The 17,066-nt window shown below is 37.6% G+C and overlaps 1 protein-coding gene across 11 annotated transcripts in view; it reads right to left on the bottom strand.

Annotated features, from left to right (window-relative positions):
* The window catches only part of IRAG1 (inositol 1,4,5-triphosphate receptor associated 1), a 94,930-nt gene that overhangs the window by 15,776 nt on the left and 62,088 nt on the right, over positions 1-17,066 (bottom strand). For all 11 annotated transcript variants that reach the window (XM_058420974.1, XM_058420973.1, XM_040066321.1 and 8 more), the window contains 9 exons: positions 14,913-15,013; positions 13,722-13,910; positions 8,641-8,741; positions 7,444-7,514; positions 5,960-6,133; positions 4,390-4,439; positions 3,923-3,964; positions 2,761-3,351; positions 858-936 (listed from right to left, as the gene is read on the bottom strand). In XM_058420974.1, the coding sequence (XP_058276957.1) occupies positions 858-936; positions 2,761-3,351; positions 3,923-3,964; positions 4,390-4,439; positions 5,960-6,133; positions 7,444-7,514; positions 8,641-8,741; positions 13,722-13,790 (1,177 nt within the window). In that variant the 5' untranslated portion in view covers positions 13,791-13,910; positions 14,913-15,013. The remainder of the gene's footprint in view (positions 1-857; positions 937-2,760; positions 3,352-3,922; positions 3,965-4,389; positions 4,440-5,959; positions 6,134-7,443; positions 7,515-8,640; positions 8,742-13,721; positions 13,911-14,912; positions 15,014-17,066) is intronic.

The following is a 17,066-nucleotide window of genomic DNA, read 5'->3' as shown; positions in this document are numbered from 1 at the left end:
TTTCCAAACAAATATATAGAGTTTTTGTTTAAATATTTTAACTAAGCACTACTGCTATTTAACTCTTCCAACATGTTGAGTTATCCTCAGGTTTGTATCTTTATATCTTTCTTATCTTTTATATTTTTGCTCTTTATTCTGAATCCTTTTAGATGCAGCTACAGGCATCAAATCTTTTTTGCTTGTGTTAGATTCGAGAAAACATTTGGTACCAGATTTCTTTTTCCTCATTTATGCAGAGTTTTAAGCCTTTTCCTTAAGGAAACCTTTTCATTTATTTTTCCTTAAAAATCACAGAAATTGAGGTTAAAAAATCCCACTTATTGTGAGGTATATTTTTCCAATCCTTCAAACACATCTATGACTCTTATCTGGCATTTTTCTCGTTCACATTGATATGGAAATGTGGCCCAGAGTTGAAAATGCCATTTCAATACTTGCCACGCATATACTAAAATAATAAAGCAGTAATAAAGCATCCCATCTCTTATTTATACTCCCAGGGATCAAATTCACCCTTATGACCATAATACCTTGCAGAAGTTACATCCATTTAATCCATCACTGCTGAAATGTTTCTACAGAAAGTTACTGAAACTTCAGTCCTATAACTATCTTTTCCCTTGGTTACAGCAATACGTACAGTATCTTCTTGGTTCAAATCATCAAGAAATGGAGGTACTTTCCAGTATTGGTCTCTCTTCATCGTCATTTATGACTGTTCTCCATGACTGCTTCAACTATTATTGCAATTGAAGTAAAAGACTGTTTCACTTTTTCTCCTCGCCCCCACATAATAATCACTTATAAAAATCAGTATATAACAAACGTTCCTTCCAGTTTTTATGATACTGCACCTTTTTCCTGTTCTGCTGCTTCACTAAGTTCAGGAAGTTTAAGTCCAACTAAATTTTGATTTCTCATCAAAATATGCTCCTGTGAAGAGAAAAAATAATATTTCTAAGTAGCTGAACTACAAATATCAATTTAAATATCCCTGCCACATAAGCACTACATACAACATTTACTTTAGTTAATAAATATAATAGAGATGTTTGCATCACATTACAGCTACATAACATGGATACTCATAAATTCACACTTACTCTAGAACATTAAATATTTCAAATTTCATGCAGGCATTGTTTAGAGAAATTTCTGGTCATGCAAACAAAGATTTGCAAAATGTGCCCCTTATTCAAGTAGATATATAGAGTTTTGGTAAGTGAGAGCTTTGGTAATTGACAATGAAAAAAGCAATTTCGGATATAGTCACAGTAATAACTAAGTATCCCAGAAAACAGAAAAAATTCAGAAAATCCTATAAATGGGACTTTGCCACTTTATTAAGACCCAAGCTTGGGATGTTTCACTGTTACCGTGTTCTAGCTCTGTTCCTTAAAGGTAGGGGAAAAAAAAATGCACTCTCAAGGATTAAATCTTGTTGTCTTATTTCTCCTTTTATCATCTCCTCATTTTCTTTCATATTCTCACATATGTTTAAATTCACAAACACCTGCTTTTGAGTAGACAATTCCTACTGGAGACAGAGCTCAAATCTTGACTAACGGGAATTATAGATCATGTTCCAATAATTTTTTGATTCTCTTATTTGTGCTTAATAGCTTCTAGGTCATTCAAAATGATAGAATTAAAGAGTTATAGAATGGCTTGGATTGAAAAAGACCTTAAAGATCATCTGGTTACAAACCCCTTGCCATGGGCAGGGACACCTTCTAATATTCCAGGTTGCTCCAAGTCCCATCCAACCTGGCCTTGGACCCTGCCAGGGATGGGGCATCCACAACCTCTCTGGACAACCTGTGCCAGGGCCTCAGCATCCTCACAGGGAAGATTTTTCTCCTGGAATTATATGCCTCAAGGGTTTCTATAGTCAAAACTTCCAGTACATGCACACTAAGAATATTTGTGTTATATCAATAGGAAAAGATGAATAAGGAAGCTGTCGTTCCTAAACAGTACAATGGGAATGAATCAACCAAGGTGCAAAATTTGAGGTCTTCACCTGTCAGCATTGTATTCATCTCAAAATAATAACTAGTAGGGGTCAAGCAAAATATCTTTATTAGGCTGGAAAGTACCTGCTGCTTCTTTCTTTTCTTTCAAAAGTCATTATTAGTAATAGAGACATGTTCATTGCTTTCTTTTTGTGGTTTATCATTCCATGAAATTTCTGCTTTTTTTCCTTAGAGTTTAATTCTTAGCTTTTATTTATCATTTAGAAAAAATATTTAACAACAGATTAATTAATAGCTATTGCAGCCCAAGTCTATTCATTTAGAAGCTGACAAATTTGCAGCACATTCTAATCAGGAGCTGCAAGTCTGGGCATGCTCTACCTGCCCTTGCTGTCAGAGTTGCCCATTTTTATGAGACATTTTCTGAGAAGTTTCAGTAATCAATTAATCATTACAAACCCATTTCCTGTCCTCTGAGATCTTGCAAATGTAAACATGCAAGAGCACATGCGTATGTACACACTGAAGTACCACAGTGCACTTGATGCATATTTGAAGAGAACCAAGAAATAGAGTAATTCCATGGAATTTACTTACAGGTTAAATTTAGTAAGGTGCAAAGGGAAAACACCATACAGTTCTGTATTGATTATGCTGAAACTGTTTCCCATTTTATCACTACGCTTCTTGCAGTGATAAAAATAACGCTAAACATGTTGGAAGTTTAGTAGGGTATGAAAGTGACATTTTAGAACAGGATACAGCTGATGACGGGACTTACCTCTCTGAGCTTTGTCAGCTTCTGCATTCGAACCGGCTGAACTTGGATTTGAAGGTCTTTGAATGCTTTTAACTGATTGCTGGATTTATTACCAACAAAGCTCTTATCTTCCTCAGAAGGTAATTTTAAAGGGGTTTTCTCTTTCTGTCCAGGCTCCAAGCTATCCCAGGACACAGCTCGTAATAGAGGAGGACGCAGTCCACACAGTTTAAATTCTGGTTTACATGGAACTTTATGGTCCCTCATTTCTGGAACAGGAATTTTGAGCTTTGAGTCCATATTTCCTATTCCTGGTCCTGGTAGATGGGTTCTTAAAGGAACATCATTTTCTTTCCCTTTCTTGAGGAATGATTTTCCAAGTTCATTTTCACAAACATTCACGCAAGTATTATGAGACATTCTGCCACCGTCAGCAGCTGAAGGGGAGAATTTAGGTAAAGTATCCATATGTTTACGTGGATCAAAGTTTTCCTTTTGGTCAGAGAGCTTCTCTTTGGAGTTTTCAAAGCCAGCAGAACGAGGAGCCAACCTTCCCTGAGAAATCTTTCTTTGGTCATTCTGCCTTCGATCAATTAATCCTTTTGCAGCATTCTGAAAGTAGAGGGACACACATGAAACAGGGAAACAAGTCCAGATTCCTCTTTTCCCCTGCCCAAGGACAGATTCTCATTGTAAAAAGCCATTTCCTTTTCAGTGACATTTGCTTTTGAATATGTGCTGTTGACAAAAGAAATAATTTTTAAAAGGCACTTAAAGAACAGCAATTTGGGAATCTCCTCTCTGAACTTCTGAGTTAACCTCTCCCATTCCAGAGTCCATGACAGCAATCCTCCTAAAGCCAAGCTCCTCAGCATCTTAATGTCCTGGAAAGTCTAAACCACTGACATACACCACAATAGCTGAGTAGATATTTTTACTTTACTTAGAAAATTATTTAGCATATTGATATTAATTGAGCTAGAGCAGGGTGCATGATAGGATGGAAAGATCAAGGCCCACTGTCCTCTACTTCTTTTGAAGTTGCTTCATCCTTTCTTAGAGTAGGCTAATCTTCTTTTCACTCAGGGAACAATCTTTCAGCATTTTTAGTCCCATCAGTAAGTTATATGTGTACTAAGATAAACCGGCAGACTTTGTTCAGCTCTGAATGTGAAACACTTACCTCTGCAGTTTGCCTGTCCTCCTCTTTCACAATTCTGTTATTCTAGCAAAAAAAAAGATGAAAACACTGCCTTATAAGGTTATCTTTCACATCTATGCTACAAATGTTAGATACAGATATTAATGGCTGAACCTTGAATCACTTAATTTTTACATTGCTTGTTGCATTTATATATGAAATAACTTTAGGGATTCATTTTTTCATAGATTAGGGTTATACTGAATCTTTTTCTATTTTATACATGTAGCAGACCTTTATGAACTTTCAGTTCTTGTTACCTCATGGATTTCTGTCTTCAGAGTAAATATATATTCATCCCTTGCTGTACAGAGAAAACACCAGTAATCCAATTTTGGTGTATAAAATGGTATTCCAAACACACAGTTTTTATCAGGGACTAAAAGGGGAGCATGTTATAATGGAGTGCTGTAATTTCCAGATTATTGCACAGATTGTTCAGCTCTTACCTGTTCTGGAGATACTGACTCAATACTAGTGGTTGTGCATGCATCAGACCCTGAAAGATACACACATAATTAGGGCACATCCTAATATTTTACTCAAAATTTTTACTACTAGAGCATTAACAAACACATATGTGCCAGTTTTCCGTAACACATGAAGGACAAAATTCAAATGTCAAAACTACTATTAAAAAGGAAAAAAAAAAAAAAAAAATCAAACACATAGCAAGTGAAACAGCATTAAAGCTTCTCAAAACTCCATTATTGATAAAATTTAAAAAAATAGAACATGTGAACTTGAAACACCACAGGAATAAAAAATATTATAAAAAATATCTACATGCAAAAAGATATTTTGTATGCATTCAGGAGCCTTATCAAATTCAGGACTAGATGCTTAAATCTACTCTTCTCAAGAAATACGAAACAAATACATTTTTGGTGAACTTTTATAAGTTAAACTGTGAGCCTGCAAATGGTTGGATTTGATGATCTTAGAGGTCTTTTCCTCCCTTAATGATTCATGATCATTTTACCTGATGGAAGTGGAAAAGGGAGAGAGTTAATCCAAGATGCTATGGATGAAACTTTTGGACTAAGAGTAGGGGAAACTGCTTCATCAGAGCGAAGACAAAAACAGAATGAAGAGGTGATTTTACTTTCTAGGCTTGTACCTTCTGTATTTTTAGAATTCAGATGAGGTTAAAATATCAACATCATAGTCATCAGTTCATGTGTTTGTCCAGAACCTGACAAGTCGTTTTAATTGCCAGGTTGTACTTGGCAATTAGGAGTTTAGAGTATGTTTCATGTCTTATACTTGTCAAAAATGGATAAATTGTTTATTTCTATTGCTACAGGGAACTTCTATATCTATTGCTACAGGGAATCCTTGTTCTCCTCAGTTTTCTGATACAGTAAGCACAGGAGACACAGCACAAGAGAAGATTAATGAGGAATTTAGGAAAAAAAAAAAAAAAGAGGATGTATAGTTGTGGGAATTTTTTTCCCTCTAGAGAGTGTCAGGCCAATTCTAAGCGAGAACTTTGTTTGAAGTGGCATTTCAAAGCAAAATTAAAGTCCTCTTTCATGGTAAAATGGCATTTTGTTCCAGTTTTCAAACACTCCATATAAAAGGAAAAATTATTTCAACTGACATTCTAGAACAAAACATTTTATTCTGCTGTTTTTTAAAGGAGGATCTGGTCCATTTACCTTAGTTTATGGCTATGTTCAGAATAAGAAGCAGTGTAATTGTGTCTGGAGGGAATGTTTTATCAGTAGGATGAATCTAGCCACCAAAATTTCATTTAAACGACAAATTGTGATAATTTTTCACTTTGCAGTAGAAATACTTCATGCCTTCTTGTTACACTGTTTGCAGTGTAACTTGGCACCATTTTACCCTGACAGTACATGGATGGCTCATTTCTGTTTTATGTGGAACCTTGTGGAGGACAAGAGGGATTCTGACCTTCAAATCAACCAAGTGTATGTAAACAGCAACAATGTAGGGATTACAGAGGATGCTTGAAGGAGAATATAAAATCTGTTTTTCAGGATCTGCCCCTACCTGTGGGTGACTCTGAGAGGCTGCTTCTTGACTTTCTGCCTCTGCGTGTTAGGAACCTCTCACTCACTTTCTTTGCTTCTTCTAACAATTCAAGGTTCTTCTTTTTGTCCTCCTCTGATATTTTGACATCTGGTAGTGGGTCATTCACCAGATCAATCACGTGACCGCTATTGTCTGTGTAGAAAATGTCAGAATTAGAGCTCGTTGTATATCGTGGCATGTGAGAGTAACAAGTTCAAAGCAAACCTGTACATTTAGACCTGTAAATTTAGCTTTGAGCTTGCATGTAACAAAAAATGAATGCCTGCTCATTTCTAATGTTGTTACAATCACAAGTTTAGAGCAAGTCCTCAAAACCACAGGTAACCCACTAAGATTAATTCACTGGGATCAAAAGTTCTCTGAATATGTGAAACTGGCTTTCCCAGCTGTGTCTCCAATGCTGTTTTTCTCATTTCTAAATAAAAATGCCATTAGATCCATCTCAACTAAAACCAATGGCATTTCTGTTGTAAGACAGAGTTTTTTACTGGAATTTTCACATTCAGTTTTTCAAGGCTAAGAACCCACAAACTCACCCAGCAAAGATTTGTGTGCAAGAGTTTTAACAATTAATTTAACACTTCATTAATCTGTGGCCTTTAAATTGGTTGAAAACGCTTTGAGCACCAATTTTCACAATTCTCCAGCCTAAGATGAAGCAAAGAAGGCAGGCAGTTGTCAGAAAGGCCCTTTCTGTGTGAGTCAGTATAAATGGCTTTTATGAGCATCTAAAAAACAGCCTGGATGAGGGGGAGGAAAGTCATCAGGTAATATGAGAAAAATATTTTAAAGTTTGACAAGAGCCATTACAAAACCATCAGTTTTCAGAAAAGCTAAGGATGTAAGCAAGCAGCAAAAACTCAAGGGTTTTTGGTTTGTGGGTGTGTTGTTGTTTCACTATTGGTTTTTGGACCGATTATTTCGGTGGAGGGAGAAGTCCTTTGGCTTTAATTTCCTTAAATTTAATTAAGTTTCAAGGATGTCAAAGAACATACTAATAGATTGAATATTCTAAAGCAGTCCATTTTCAGTGAAATATCTGGTTTGGTTTAAACTCAGATCCGTTTGAGAGACAGACCTCCCATGACACTTTCACTGTGCCAGCAGAAGAGAAGCTCAAGTGTTGCAAACCCAGTATTTTGTGTTCTACAAGAAATAAAGCATGTATATGTTGAGCCTTCTGAAAACATTAAGCTAATGCACCAATTAACAACTTTCTGAAAGGAACAATGTGTGAATTTCCCCAACCTGGGCTGCATGCAGTCCACTTACAAACTCATGATCACAATTCAACATCCCAGCAGTATTCCCTGTGCATGCATCACACAGTGTGCACAGAGAAAAAAACTGTGGGCAATACAGTCAGACTCTCTGTACAGGTTTTTATGGCATGTCAGCTTTTTTGAGAATACATCCTAATTAAATGAAGAATCACTTCTTACCAACAGAAGTCAGTGAACTTGTTGAATTCCTGGTGGCACGGTTAGAATGTCTCCTATGAGGACTCCGAGGCCTAGAGAGAAAAGTGAACAGACAGAAATCATGGAGCATGGCACCAAAAATGGCTCCTAATTGCCTATTAAAAATTAATATTAGAAAGAAAGCCCTTTGATTAAAAAATGAAGACCAAAAGCATTTATTGCAGTTCCTCTCATCTCCTAACAATTGGAAAATGGAGGAGATTGCAGAAAGAAGGAAAATTGCAGAAATTGATCTGACAAAGGAGTTCTAAAATCTGCTATTAATCTCATCCACTGTGAACCTGATTTCTCAGGGGAAAAAAACCCTACATTTCTTGAGATTATTACCATGACTTAAAAATCTTGTAAGAATGGTATATAGGAGGAAAAAAAAAGTCTTGCTGAATTGGTACTGCTTCTTAAACTAAATTTTTATGGCTAAAATAATACCTTAGGCTCCCATATTGACACTCCTATAGGATCTTTTCTAAACTGCAAACCAGGTAAAAGTCTCAAACAACTGCAGAAATGTTAATACTGATCCTGCAAATAATTCTGCTTTTGAAGGGCTACATATAAATTCTGACTCCAAACTAATCTTGAGGTTTGGAGAAGCACACTTTTAAAAACACAGATAAATGATAGATTTATGAAATATATTTTCAGGTATGTTTTTTTCCCCTGCATATTAAGTTTAGTGGCAGGTCAATAAAATTAAAAAGCCCAGGTCAGGAAGTACGTTTTATCAGAGTAAATATAATAACCCTAATTCAACTCAAAACTGAATTGGAGTCTTCATCTTCAAATAGGATTACTAATTCTATTCAATGACTTACTTTCACATGTGCTTAACCTCATGGTGGTATTCTTGTCCCATCTATGTGAATGGGCCCAAAACCGCTTCCAAACCCATTGTATTACAGTGTTCAAACAGATATTTAAGTTGTCCAACTCCATGAGTGGGGTTGTTAGGCTCTGTATTTTATGTAACTCTATTCTTTTAATTCTATTCCTGTTCCTCCACCCTGCATCCCAAACATCAACCTCAAAATACAAAGGCAATATGACCAAAGCACAGAGATACAGCAGTGATATTTTCATACAACATGCATTTCAGAGCACTGTTTTAGAAACACAGCCCCTGGAATTTATGGATGGATTGATAGTGTATTATATTACCTGTTAACCACATTTTTATCAATTTCTATATCTGGTGTAAGAGCATTCTCTGGAAGAACAATAGAAGGTGTGCTGCACGTTGTCCCTTCAACGGTCGTGTCCTGAATGGTGTGTGACAAACATAAAAATGCAGTTAAACAGAAATTCAAACCACTGAACATTGACTCTCTCTGTGGAAAACAACGTGTACTTCTCAATTTACCTAAAAGAAAAAGTAATTGAAATAAGAGATAATCAGCTGTAATTTGACAAAACAAATTTATACTTAAATTATTCAAAAGAGATGATGGAGACCCGTTCTTTACAAAGTTTTAATGCATGCAAGCTAAATTCAGTAAGCATGGAGCTAATGAGAAAGTTTTAAAAAGGCAGACAGTCTGGCTTTTCACACAGCAATACATGTCCAAGAGATCAGTGAATTTATGAGCTGAATGCAGGAGTGAAAAGCAGCTCTGCATAAATTAAACTAAACACACAAACCTTCCAAATGGTAGTAATATATCGTGAAAGCTTGAATAAACACAGTATTAAGTGTACACATGATACCCCAAGACCCCAGAAAATAATTTAAAGTTATTTTTTTAAGATAAGAGCTGTTTAAGAGCTCCATATGGTTTTCCCTCAAATTACTTTGAAACACATTTTTAAAAAATATGATTTCAATATTTAATAAAATAAAATATAAATTTTAAGTGATAAAAGAAACTGGCAAGCCGGTACTGAATATTAATATGTGCTTGCCTCCTTAAAAACATGAGACCTTGCCTCAAGAATTTAATCTCACACCTTCTGCATAATGATACCACTCAGCTGAAGAAAAGGAATCCATTTCCTGTGAGATATCACAAATGGAGATGCATCAAGTTGGCATAGAGTAATGTGGATGTGTCATATGTAAGAAAATTATTACTTCTTCCCAAGTACTGTATTCAGATTAAAACAAAAAAAACAGCCAGAGGGAAAGTTTTCCAGCAGAGTCAGTGCACTGCTGTCAAGTGACTTGTAAAATTTAAAGAATAATTTCTAAATTCTCAAATCCTAATTGCTTCTGTTAGGCACTGATATAAATGAGTGTTTTGTTTTAGTCTGTTATTTGGAATCTACAGTTTTTCTGAAACTACATCCCGAAGCTTCACAAGAATTTTGCAAGGCAGGTAAGAAAAAGCTGTTGCAATAGCACTTATTTAGGCATTAATAGAATGAAGCATGTAAAAAGTCACAATTTACTGAGTCAGTTTTAGACTCTGGAAGTGTTCAAGGTCAGGTTGGGTGGAACTCTGAGCAACCTGATCTAGTGGAAGGTGTCCCTGTCCATAACAGGCCTTTAAAGTATATTCTATTCTATTCTATTCTATTCTATTCTATTCTATTCTATTCTATTCTATTCTATTCCATTCCATTCCATTCCATTCCATTCCATTCCATTCCATTCCATTCTTATTCTATTCTATTCTTATTCTATTCCATTCCTGACTCTTACTTGACTGCTAATGTCTATCATTTACCATAGAACTCCTTGAAATATCTCTCCCAGTGCTGCATTTTAATCCTGTTGAAATAAAGTATTTTCCAAGTCAGAGGACTCCAGAAGTACTTGGAAAATGGTATAATACTAAAATACATAGCATAACCCTACTACCTCTCAAAGGCAATGAAATATGCCTTGATTTGGACACCTGATTTAGGATTCTTGATTCTACTGTAAATTGGATTTTTTTTTACTAAAATATTTTTTTTCAAGCAGCTCCATACTTCCATACTCATAACTCTCATATGAACTTCCTTGGAAAGTTCTCTTTGTCAGTCACAGGAGAGCAGGTGGGGAACATGCCAAGAAACACTGTGAAGATTTAAATTTAGGAAAAATATCCTTGTAATTCTGAAGTGTTTGAATCCCAAAGCATACGTGATCCGAATGCACAAGTGACATTTTTTTCGACAATAGCTCGAAAACAAGTTTTAGTAATATCCTTGAAAATGTTAAAAAGTAACAATATATTTTGTCAATGAGAAAACTTCAGGTGACTCCGCTGCCTGTACTGCAGAACAGCTGAATATACATGCACAGTGTTTATACTAATCTCATGACTGCCAAAACAGCAAAACCTTTTGAATGATGTAACATCAGCCTTGAAGTCACTCAAGCCCATTTTAGGACTCTAAAAACAGCTCATTAAAAAGAAAAAAATAAAGAGGGGAAAAAAAGGGAAGGAAAAAAAAAAAAAAAAACGGGCTGCAGCCAAGGCTAGTTCAGGTCAGGTAGAAAACATTAATCCTGGTCAGCAGCTATAGGAGTTCAGCATCTGCACAAGTGAAACCTCCTGGCCCCCGTTGTCCAGGAGAGGGGCAGGAAGAGCCAGAGCAGGAAGCTCTCTGCAGGGCCAGCTGGCTCCAGTCAGAAGGAATTGTTACAGCCTGAGGAGTGCCCTTGCTGCTCTACACAAGCCACAGAAGAGAAGCTTTAACAAGGAGCTTGAGCTGCCTCACAGTTGTACAACTGCACAGAGATGACAGAGATGATTTCCATCACTCTCCCATTTGTGTGCCTTTAACTCTGCTCTCTTGGAAGCTTCCAGACCATTCTGCTCCTCAGCTATTCCCAACAGTTGCCTCATCTCCTACTACCAACGTTTCCCTGCTACCCAAGTCCTTACTTCCTTTTTGTCCCAAGCCCTCCCCCCACCAAAAATGTAGGGTAAAACTGGCTCCACCTCTGTGGCTCAGATGGGAACTGCTGCACAAGGGTGACCAGGAGCATCCAGACTTGCAGGGAGGCGTGTGCAGGGCTGAGAGAGTGGTACAGGCAATTTGGTACATAACAGAACAGCCAAAAGGATCAGGGATTCACAGGGTGGAGGTAGAACCTCCTACCTAAGCCTCACTAAGCCTACAGAGAATGTGCTTTTGAAAATTTTATAATCCAGACAAATTTGGATGATTTTTACATCCATGGGATGGTGAGGGGAGGAGGAATACAAAGATACTCTGCTGAAAGACCTACCAGGCCAGACAGTCAGATGACAGAGCTTTACTGTGTAACACCTGAATTCTTTAAAGCACTGGGGGGAAAAAAATAGAACAGGAAAAAGAAAAACCTCTGCCACCTGGCCATATTCTCAGATATTAACGAAAAGTCTGGACTGAACTTCAGAAAAACACAGACTGCTGTATGAAATACTGAAATGAAAACCCACATTTTTTTTCTCAAAATGAATTTGAGACATAGAACCCAGGTCTTCCCATCATGTAAAAGTATGATCATACTTGAAGAATGCAGAAAGCTACATGTGATGTAAGGCTTTTTTTCTTTTTGTCAGAACTGTTTTGCAATCTGTGTGCATTTGGGCGTGCAGGGAAAATGTGGGGAAGAATCTCCTGAAACAGAACAAGGAAGTTGTCAGACACCAGACAGCACTTTAGATGAGATGAAATTCCAGATTTGGAAAATTTGTTGAATGGCAGTAAACAAATTCACCAGCTCCTTCTGATGCCCTCTCCTTGCTTGCAAGTCCTTATCTCACAATTCAATAATAAGCTGTTTTACTTAAAGTGATTTACAGTCATGCTGTAGAAACTTGACCTGCAGCAAGAGCCAAGAGTGACAACAGCTATGAACAAGATCAAACTTTCACAACATTGGCTAGTGGCAAACCTTAAGTAGGCTTATGAGCAATGTGTTGGTTAAAATCACTCCACTACGATTTTGTGCCTAAAAATAATAATTTCTCTAAAATGGAGCATTTTGCATGGTGAACTGACTCATGAACTATCACATTACCACAGTTTATTTAAGACCTACATCTAAAAGGCCTGGAAAAATGTATTAAAAAATTAATGCTTTTATATTAGGAGGTTGGAAATTTTCATTTCTCCCATTTGACAAGCACATTCAGGATGAGAATCACTGGTGCCTGCTAGATTTTCATATTTTTCATCTTTGGGTATGTTCTATACAGCAAGTCTTTTGTACTAAGCCACTTTTCACATAAGTGAGTTAAAAAGCCCCAATAAAATTTTCTTGAGCTAATATATGCTATCAGATGGCAGTCTTGATGAACTTGTATCCAACTGGGGTGTTTATCTTAAGGCAGGAAATTAACACTCAGCACCATGTGCAGTTTAGATGGAAGGCAGGACAAATCAGTGCAGAGCTCACTGCTGACAGTATTTTCCAACCATGTTAAAGTAGCGGATGTTTTCGCCCAAAGTTTGGAATGTGGTGTCCTCAAACCTAATGACAGTGTCACATCTTTAACTGAGGATGTGCCAGACTATAAATCCTCTCCTTCTTTACACCAGTTTGCATAAAAATGAATTATTTGGATAACCCGTGGTTTCTTAATCGCAGTAAGGTTCTTTACTTCAGCTAAGATAACAACTGAAAAGAAAAAAAGATCCAACCACAGTTTATTAAAACATAAAGCTACTTTTTATCTGTGGTATAGATTATTGGAAAGAGGGAAGACCTATCTGTTTCTGATTTTTTTTTTTTTTTTTTTAAATTTATCTGGAAAGAAAACATGTAAAAACATGTAGATGGCACACAAATTTGAAGCAAACTGATGAATATGCCTGGAGAGCACCCACCTCTGTACAGTTTTCCAGCTACTGCTGTGGCAAATAAAGCACTGAGAAAGACTACAAACTAAAAAAGCCCATCTCCATCTTTTACACACACACACGAGTTGCACAACATCCTCTACATCTGTAAAAACACCACTAGTTGTTGAAGTGCAAGCCTAAGTTCTGTTCTCAAAGTTTAAAGTTTTCTTTAATAACATCAGAAAGAACATTTTTGGACAGCTTTGATATATGTCTGTCTGTTCTGAACCATTTATAAGCCTCCAGATCAAAATGATAAACAACTGCTCGAGCAATTTAAGTTCTCATCCCTTAGGCTATAAAATATCTGAAGAACTCTAAGGATTTCAACTCAAGGGTCATTCATAGCTTCCATCAATTAAGCAAAACACCCTAATACAGAGCAACAAATAGATTAGATTTTATAAAACCCTAAACAGGTTTCAGCCTCAGGTTTCCAGCAAGTGCCAGAAAACACCTTTGTAAGTAAGAGAGCTTACTTTGGCTGGAGGAGAGCTGTTGTGCTGGGCCTCTTTTGCTTGTCCCTTGTCTTCGGGTAAGGTTGGCATGGTGGGCAGCGCGAAGCACGTGGAGCTGCAATGTGGACTAAGAGGACCATGCACTGCTGGCAGAATCTGGCTCAAGTTAGCCTGAAGGCATAAGCGCCGGGAGGCCTCGCGATCTGCAGGCTGGGTTAGATGCCAAAAATACAAATCAAATCCATTTCAAACGCTGTGCTTAAAGACGGAGATCACTTTACAATAACAAACAGTATTAAGGTTTAAAATTAAAAACGCTATCTTGTGTTTTATTAACTAAAGCGTTCGAGGTCAAGTATTAACTTAGCAAATGCATTCAAAACAGACAACCTTCCATTCTTGTTGCTATTTCCATCTCTTTCCGCCATTTTACAATTTTCATTTGGTCGCTCTGATGTGACCAAACTACCTTCTCTAAATACCCTCTGAGAAGCAAGCAGCATCCTGGATATCACAGAGCAGCAGAATGGCTCAGGTTGGAAGGGACCACAGGTCCAACCTCCCTGCTCAAGCCAGGCCATCCCTGAGCACATGGAACAGAATTGCATCCAGAAAGTTCTCGGATATCTCACACCCTCTCTGGACAATCTGTTCCAGTGCATATTCACCTGCACAGCAAAGAAGTTTTTCCCCGTGTTCACATGGAACTTCCTGTGTATCAGCTTCTGCCCTTGCCTCTTGTCCTATTGCTCAGCACCACCAAGCAGAGTCTGGATCCATCCTCTGACCCCTCCCTTCAGATACTGACAGACATTGCTAGTGTCCCTTCTCAGTCATCTCCTCCATAATATGCCTTTTAGTAATTAATAGCCTTAGAGCTACAGAGCATGATCTCAGACCTCAGGGGACCAAAACTGGAAGCCCTAGAGAGTGGCACTTCTCCTTTGAGCAAGGTGAATTTTGCAAAGACTTGGTGTACCTCTGCACAAGACAGCAAGGTGCAAGACACTTCCGAAGCAAAATAGCAGAAATGCCCAAAGAGGGATAAATAATCACCACTTATTAGCTGAGAAAATTCTTGTTATTAGTATCAAGGGGAGGCACTGCAATCACAAGGATAACATCAGCATGAAAGCCTGTACCGAAGTCTGAGGATCAGCAGTGCAAGGCACAAATCAGTTAGAGTGGCAGTGGATGGGTTGCAATACTTACTGTGACACCTGCCTGGGAATCAGGGTGCTGATCAATACTTCAAGGTCCTCATCAATACTTCAGGTTGCTCATCAATACATCACTGCACTTCCCAGGGATGCCTGCAGGTAATACACACACACAGCTGAGAGCACCTGGTGCACACACTGGTGTCTCCACTAGCAACTGCTGACTTCTGCATTGTAAATTAACCTGCTACAGTCTTCCCTTCCATTTCAGGGGTGGGCAAAGAAATGTATTCAGGAACACGTTGGTTTATTGAGGTTGCAGATTATATTTGTCAAAATACATCTGTTGCTTTAAAATAAAAGCAAAAAGAGGCAAAACCTCCCTAATAGGATGGAAAAGACATATTTATGATTATGTGTATTTTAATAAATCCACAAATTAGACAGAGAGCAGTAGCACTGAACATCCGTGTGTTTTAATTGTTAAGTTTTTTTGTATCAAACCTATAAATCTGGCTGTTTTAGTGTTAGTCCCTCTTAGTGGTTGCATTATGAATTTATTATGGTTCTGATACATTCAACCCAATGCTGGGCCTGAAAAATCAGGAATGTTTCAAGTCATGGCCAAAGCATGTCTGCAGTCCTACACGGAATTGCAGAAGCTCTTGCACCAAAGGGGTTTATTCCCAATCTTAGCCAAGTTCTTAGTTCACGCTGAACTTAAAAAAGTAATGCAACTTATCTTGAAACAAGAAAGAGCTATTAAGCACATCAAGTTTCAGTTCATTTTTCAGATTTAAAAAGAAAAAAAAAAAAACTTTAAAAGAAAAAGAAATAAATCAGCAGGCTTGTCTAAGAATAGAAAGGGACAAATCCTGAGCTGTGTTGTCCTAGAGATGCAGCACAGAAAGTACAGCCAAGGGAAAACGGAGGGTAGCAAGATGAATTTATGCCACCTTAACAACCCCCAGATTTGGAGTGGACTGAGTTCAGGCTGTCTCCAACATGATCAGAGCCCTACTCTGATTTCCTTACAGAGCTATCTTGCAAATAGGAATAAGCTTCAAATCTCTGTGCTGATCAGTAGGAAAATTTCTTCTTCTGACTTTCTGTTTTTTCCTAGTACCTCTCCAGAAAACCCAAGTGCTGAGGACTGTATCAGAGCAGTGAAAGCTTGCACATAATAATTCATATTCTTAGGCTTCTTAAATCAAACACCATCTTCGCACACCTGGACTGCACTGCTGCAGTCCACTACACTGCCAAAGTGAGGGGTACTACATATTGGTATTTTAGCAGTAGAATGCACTTCAATTAATAAACTATATGATTTAGAACTCAAAAAGTATTAACTTTCAGTCTAAAAGTTTCATTTTAACCTGTGCAGTATTCTTAAAGTCAGCCCACATCTTAAAGCCTAAATATTTTAAAGTCTTTATGATGCTTATCCAGCACAAACATCATATATTATAAATGTAAATGGATATCCCAAGCTCTGCAAGGAGTCCTGCCATTTTCTGATCAATTACTGCCTTCTGAAACTGGTAGGAAAGGCAAAGGTTCAGAGATGATGGAAACTTAAATATTAGTGAATAAATGGTCTTCCATCACTGCTGAAGTGACCTCATGCCCCTTTAGCTGGGCAATGAAAACAGCCCCAGTAAATGTCACATGGAGTCAAAATGCATAGAAATGGGGGGCTTTGTGAAAATGACGTACAAGAATTAGAGGAGTTCATCTGCATCTCAAAAAAATGTAGCTAGAAAATAAAGAAATGTCCTTGGAAAATTTATATCACTGGAAGGTACATTATTACGTTTTCAGCAGAGCTTTTTCATTAGGGCAGAGTGCAGTGTTGGAGCTTACAGAAATTCACACCTCTGTTTACAAAACCAGCTGACAGCCTTAGTGAACCCTGAGCTGGAGTGTGGTTCTAAGCCTGGCTCACCTGCCAGCTGAACAGCCTTTGAAATCAAAGCTTTGCCAGCTTTGTCTCCTTTCCACAAGCACAAGCGTGTTTCAGTCAAAGAAGGAAATTATAATTTAACAACGTGTGCAATACAGCGAGGCACCAACTGAAACACCTGTAATTATTGGCTCTGAAGACACTGAAAAGAGAGATTAAAAATACAGCTGCACTTTAAAAACAGTCAAGGTGCATGAGCACGTATTAGCATCCTAGGCACTGAGATAATTTCAAGATCCT

The sequence above is a fragment of the Hirundo rustica genome, chromosome 6 (assembly GCF_015227805.2).
Source record: "Hirundo rustica isolate bHirRus1 chromosome 6, bHirRus1.pri.v3, whole genome shotgun sequence".
Lineage (NCBI taxonomy): Eukaryota > Metazoa > Chordata > Aves > Passeriformes > Hirundinidae > Hirundo > Hirundo rustica.
This window is presented reverse-complemented; position numbering and strand designations above follow the sequence as displayed.